Below are 6,688 nucleotides of genomic sequence, written 5' to 3' on the forward strand. Positions count from 1 at the left end.
TCCCTCAACACGTAGTCCTGGGCCTTGGAATGTGCCAGTCTGCAACACTCAGTCGGGGTCAACTCCTTCAGCTGGAAGATCAACAGGTTTCGGACCGCCCAGAGAGCGTCCTTCACCGAGTTGATGATCCTCCAGGCACAGTTGATGTTCGTCTCGGTGTGCGTCCCGGGGAACAGACCGTAGAGCACGGAGTCCCGTGTCACGGCGCTGCTCGGGACGAACCTCGACAAACACCACTGCATTCCTCTCCAGACTTCCTCTGCATAGGCACATTCCAGAAGGAGGTGTGTGACAGTCTCATCCCCCCCACAGCTGCTTCGATGGCAGCGTGCAGTGCGGCTGAGAGTCTGGGCGTGCACAGAGGATCTCACAGGCAGAGCCCTTCTCACCACCAGCCAAGCCATGTCTTGGTGCTTGTTGGAAAGTTCTGAAGATGGCCCGGGTGACTGCAGCGGCACAGGTTCTGGGAATAGGTTCTGGGTATAATAGCAATGACAGTGCCTCACACCTGATGACCAGGTTTTTTCCCGCAATGGAGAGCAGCCATAGCTTCCATCTGCCCAGTTTCTGCCTCACTTTGCTGAATCGCTCCTCCCAAGACTTGGCGCACGCCCCAGCCCCCCCCCCGAACCAAATACCCAGCACCTTCAGAAATATGTGGATTGATTGTGATGTGGAGGTGTCGGTGTTGGACTGTGATGGACAAAGTCAAAAATCACACGACACCAGCTTATAGTCCAATAAGTTTATTTGGAAGCACTAGCCTTCAGAGCGCTGCTCCTTCTTCACGTAGCTAACTGACGAAGGAGGATTGGCTGTGAGAGACTTCAATCAGAGAGCCCACCCACTCTGCCCATTGTCTCCTTTTCCTCTTCCAGAGCTGGTTCACTTCCTATAGGGACTGAAAACCCAGTGAGGAGATGGTGAGTGAAGGAGCAGCTTTTATACAAATTGTATCCCATAATATCCACACCAACCTTCAGGCAGTCTGACTATCCTGTGGGCAGTCAGGGGTGGAAATGTCCCTTATGCTGTGTGAGAAGATCCAGCTGAGAGAGCTGTTTACTCGGTGCTTTGTGCTGAACTGTGTGACTGGAGCTGTGTGTTGGATATTGAGTGTGTTTATTGGAAGCATTTTCCTCTGATTTCCAGACTGAGATTTGTTTATGGCTCATTCCGGAATATAAGTAGTATGAATCAATGGCTTGTTTCTCACTGTAATTCTGTCTATGTAACTCTCCGTGGTTGGATTTGAACTCTCAATCTCAGGACTGTTAAACCATGAACATAACAATTTAGCTGCTTACCTACAGGCATGTTTATTGAAGTTATTTTAATGTTTTCTTCATAGATTTTTACCTGAAGGCCTCGGCCTTTCCCAAAAGCCTGACTTGAATTTGATAATTTTTTTCCCAATGCTGTGGCTGAGAGCTGCAATTGGGATGTGCAGTCTGAGTGAGTACAGTGTTTTTAATTTCTGAGAATAAACCAGAACCCTTTAATTGGCTACTCTGAAGCAATTTTTTCCTTAACTTTAGCCCAGTGTGGTGAAACCAAGTGGATGAAATTTCAAAATCTCCATTGAAATAACTTCCGCTGACTGTTTAAAATGTAAGGCATACAACTGTGGCATGAACTGAGCACATTGTCATGTGATAGCCTTGTAATACACTGCCTGATTATAATTTCCATCGTCCTAACAGCATTTGGGAAGAGAGGCGCTGGAAAGAGAAAACGAAGTTGCCATATTGTCTGCTCCTGGTCACTGTCCAGGATCCGTGCTGGAAACAGATGGTGTGTGTCTGTCAAGTGAGGAAAAGGAAAGGACTTATACCTTATTCCCCCACACAGGCAATAGCAGACTGCCACTCACTGTGGAATAGTCTCGAAACTAAGGAGTCAGAAGAATTGCACCATATTACATCAGAGAATAAAGATGATAGATACTACAGATAGATCTTGACCATCACCCAAGAAACAACTGCAAAACTGTGGAGATACGTTGAGTTCCTTTGAAGCATTGCTCAACACAAAGAAGGTTGGACAGTGAAATCAACATCTGGAAATCGGTTCAGGTCAGGGAGCTTTGATGCTCATCAGATCTGAAACTGGTCAGTGGTGTGGAGCCTTCCATCAGAACCAACCTTTCTGAAGGTTTGGCAGTGGGTGATCAGTCAGGGTGAGGCTGGGAAGAAGTGTGAGTGGCTCCAAGTGTGGTGAGAACTTCAGTCATTCATCGAGCTTCATGAACCACTGACTCACTCCAAAAGGTGAGATACTGTTAAAGTGTGAGGTGTATATAAAGTGTTGGATGGGCTCATAAAGATCTCCTAAAACACAAGGTGTATCTGTTGTACAGCTACATGGAAAAGGAACATTTCAAGTGTCAAGTGTGTGACCAAGACTTTGCACAACTTGCAATGCTCCAGAAACACCAACACTTTCACACTGCGGAGAAGCTATTCATGTGCGAGGTGTGTGATAAAGCATTCACACGGTCATCAAGCCTCAAGGTCCATCGGACAGTCCATACAGGGGAGAAACCCTTTAAGTGTATGGTTTGCAATAAAGCTTTTGCAACATCTACAAGGCTGCTAATGCATCAAACGATTCATACAGGAGAGAGGCTATTTACATGCAATGTGTGCAGCAAATCATTCTTAAACTCATCTGACTTTCGTGTGCACCAACGTTTTCACACAGGAGAGAAACCATTCTCATGTGAGCTGTGCGACCAGTCTTTCTCAGGCTTATCAACCCTCCGTAGACACCAGCGGATTCACACAGGGGAGAAACCATTCATATGTGAGGTGTGCAAAAAATCATTCTCACGGTTAACGAACCTGCAGATCCACCAACGCATTCACACAGGGGAGAAGCCATTCACATGTGAGGTGTGTGACAAAACATTCTCACGCTCAGGAACCCTGCGCAAACATCAACTTATTCACACGGACGAAAAACCCTTCCCATGCGAATTGTGTGACAAATCATTCTTGCAGTTAACCAGCCTCCAGATCCACCAACGCATTCACACTGGGGAGAAACCATTCATATGTGAAGTATGTGACAAATCATTTTCAGACTCGTCAACCCTCCGCAAACACAGCCGTATTCACACAGGGGAGAAGCCATTCACGTGTGAGGTGTGTGACAAATCATTCTCGGTTTCATCAACTCTCCGTGTACATGAGCGCATTCACACAGGGCAGAAACCATTGAAGTGCGAGCTGTGTGACAGACTATTCTCTGTTTCGTCGACCCTCCGCAGGCATCAACACACCCACACAGGGAAGAAACTATTCAGATGTGAGGTTTGCAGTAAAGCTTTTGTAACATCAACAAAGCTTCTAATACATCAGAGGATCCACACAGGGGAAAAACCATTTCGGTGTAAAGTGTGTGACAAGTCATTCTTGTGGCCCTCAAACCTCCTTCGACACCAATGCATTCACACGAGGGAGAAACCATTCAGGTGCAAGGTGTGCAACCAAGCCTTCGCACAATCATCGAGCCTCCTGGTCCATCAGATAATTCACACAGGGGAGAAACCCTTCAGGTGTGAGATGTGCGTTAAATCATTCTCACGGCTATCGAACCTCCACCGACACCAGCGCATTCATACAGGGGAGAAACCATTCAAGTGTGAGGTGTGTGCCAAATTGTTTTCACAGTCATCGCATGTCCGCAAACACCAACGTGTTCACATGGTAGAAACCACTTAAGAGCATGGTGTGGAACAAATCATTCCCCTCTATGTATACCATCGTTCACATAGTGGAAAAAACGTACATGTGTGAGGTTTGAGATAAAGCTTTGTGACATCTTTGACACTCCTGAAGGACCAGAGCACTCACTGAGAGGGAAAAAAAATCAAGTGTGGAGCTTTGTCTTTCATCAAATCCTCTGCACTCCTGATACATTAGTGGATTCACAAAAGGGAGAAACCCTTCAAGAGTGAGGTGTACAACAACTCCTTCTGACACTCATCGATTTTCCACACATATCAACACATTCACATGACGGAAAAGCTGCTCAAGTGTGATAAATCATTTTCAAAGTTTTGGAACCTCCTGTCCAATGCGGAGATTTGCACAGAGAAAGATTCTTCAGGTGTATTGTTTCTGACAAACCTGTCAGCTCTTTCTTTCACCTCTTGAAGGAACATCCATCCATCCTGGTAACAAACCATTCATGTGTGAAGTGTGTGATAAGGCTTTCGCATCGGCATGTCTCCTGATCCATCAACACGTTCACACAGGGGAGAAGCCCTGTCAGTGAATTCTGTGATACAGTTGTCAGACCTCCTGGAATATCAGTGAACCTACATGGCAGAGTAGCCTTTCCAATGTGACTTGTGGCAAGATTGTTTCACCTCTTCCTTCCCTCTCCAAATGGACTCAGAGCTGGGTCAACTGCTTACTGAGGGCTGTCTGTGTTGTTTCCCCTCCAGTACTCACACAGAGAGAGCTGCCGTTCCAAAGCACTGTCTGTCTCAGCAGGGTCTGTCTCAAGCCTCTCCCACCATCAGTCTCATTGATTCAAGAAGGTCATAGTAATCTTTGACCCAATCACCAAACATCACCAAAAGAAGACATCTGTACATATACAAGTTCTTGCTTCTGCAGAAGCCATTGTGTCTTGAGAATGGTAGTAGAACTAGTGAAGAAAGAAATAGAGAGAAAAAGATCAGAGGGAATGTGCAGATGAGAAGTACAGAATGAGATAGAGAGAGGAGTGGAATAGAGACAGACATTGAGGAAGTTTGGAAGTGGTGGGGATGTGGTTTGGGGGGCAGGACAGAAAGAGAGAGAGAGAGAAGCTATGACCAACATTCAAAAATACTCACTTTACACATTTACAGTGTAATTTATTTAATTATGATTTTGCAACTTTTTTTTAATGTTAGTCCATTATTTGGTAAATTATGTTGTGAGTAAAGCTTAATGTAGAGAGGTTTGGGGTAGAGAGAAGAAAACCTGTTCTGGAGTATGTCCAATTTTGTTCTGTCCCCCTTCTGATTTTCTTTCAATGTCTCTGCTACAGAAGTGTCTGTCTGAGGATCGGCTTTTCCTGACTGTCTGTGTTAGGTGACTTTTGATGTGTTGGAGTCCAGTCGATCGAGAAGAGGCCAACATTCCAGGAAACTGCCGCTTCCAGACTAGTTTGATTTTTCAAATTTCTTCAAACTTCAGCTCTATGGAGCCCCTGAAAATAGAAACATTGCCTTTGAGGAAATCTCGCATAGAGCCCTCAGTATTTTGACCACGGTTAGGTAGGGAAATAGGGCTAGAGGTGACAGAGATAGGAAGGGTTTGAGGCCATGGGGCAATTTGTGTCTGAGCATCTGGCCCGTTATCTGTGACCAACGACTCTGGGAGTCTATGCATTGCAAAAGCTGCATGTAGTTTTCTATTGTCATCCCAATGTTTGAGGAATTAACCTTTTGTGTGACCAACCACTTTGAGTGGGTGTCCACAATAACTAAGAGCATTGAGCTCATGGAAGGACCCGCACAGTCAATGTGTGACCAAGCCCAGGGTTTACGAGGCCACTCCCGTAAAAATGGAGGAAGCTGGTGGTGGTAATTTCTGTCCTTGTTGGCACTCTGGCCACTGTCCACCAATGTAACCAAGTTTGCATCCAATCCTGGCCACCGGACATAACCTTTCTCCAGCATCTTCATTTTGGAAACCTCTGGATGACCCTGGTGGAGTTTAGCCAGTATCTGGCAGCGACGTTTGCTCGGGACAATTGCTCTTGCTCCCCATAATAATATGTTGTTTTCTACTGTGATATGGTCTCTTCCGGTCACCCCTTAAGTTATAAATGCTAGAGAAAACAAACTTAATTTGCATAGTTTCTCCTCATAAATCCAGATATTATCCTTGTAAACATACGTTGCACTCCCTCCAAAGCCATTATATCCTTCCTAAGATCTGGTGACCAGATCTGCTCACAGTTGTCCAAGTGGTTTTGTATAAGTGCAGCTTAATTTCTGCATCCTTGTATTACGGGGAACAAAGAAATGGCAGAAGAGTTGAATTGGTACTTCAGATCTGTGTTCACTGGGGAATACACAAGCAATCTCCCAGAAGTAACAGTGGCTGATGGACATGAACTGAAGGGAATTGGTGTTGGAGAGACTGTTAGGCCTGAAGGCTGATAAGTCTCCGGGGCCTGATGGTCTACATTCCAGGGTACTGAAGGAGGTGGCTCTAGAAATCGTGGATGCGTTGGTGATTATTTTCCAGAGTTTGATAGATTCAGGATTAGTTCCTGCGGATTGGAGGGCGGCTAATGTTGTACCACTTTTTAAGAAAGGAGAGAGAGAGAGAATGCAGGAAATTATAGACCAGTTAGTCTGACCTTAGTGGTGGGAAAGATGCTGGAGCCAATTATAAAGGATGAAATTATGACACATTTGGATAGCAGTAACAGGATAGGTCAGAGTCAGCATGGATTTATACCATGCTTGACTAATCTTCTGGAATTTTTTTGAGGATGTAACTCTAAAGATGGACAAGGGAGATCCAGTGGATGTAGTGTACCTGGACTTTCAGAAAGCCTTTGATAAAGTCCCACATAGGAGGTTAGTGAGCAAAATTAGGGCGTATGGTATTGGGGGCAAAGTACTGACTTGGATTTAAAATTGGTTGGCTGACAGGAAACAAAGAGTAGTGATAAA

General features: G+C 45.3%; 1 protein-coding gene and 1 pseudogene across 1 annotated transcript in view; one reads left to right on the forward strand and one right to left on the reverse strand.

Annotated features, from left to right (window-relative positions):
- The window catches only part of LOC122541621 (zinc finger protein 239-like), a 182,746-nt gene extending 177,954 nt beyond the window's left edge, over window positions 1-4,792 (forward strand). The window contains exon 2 of the mRNA XM_043678523.1: window positions 2,468-4,792. Coding sequence (XP_043534458.1) covers window positions 2,468-3,725 — 1,258 coding nt within the window. The 3' untranslated portion in view covers window positions 3,726-4,792. The remainder of the gene's footprint in view (window positions 1-2,467) is intronic.
- The window catches only part of LOC122541643, a 131,006-nt pseudogene that overhangs the window by 50,388 nt on the left and 73,930 nt on the right, over window positions 1-6,688 (reverse strand).

Source organism: Chiloscyllium plagiosum, chromosome 37 (assembly GCF_004010195.1).
Source record: "Chiloscyllium plagiosum isolate BGI_BamShark_2017 chromosome 37, ASM401019v2, whole genome shotgun sequence".
NCBI lineage: Eukaryota > Metazoa > Chordata > Chondrichthyes > Orectolobiformes > Hemiscylliidae > Chiloscyllium > Chiloscyllium plagiosum.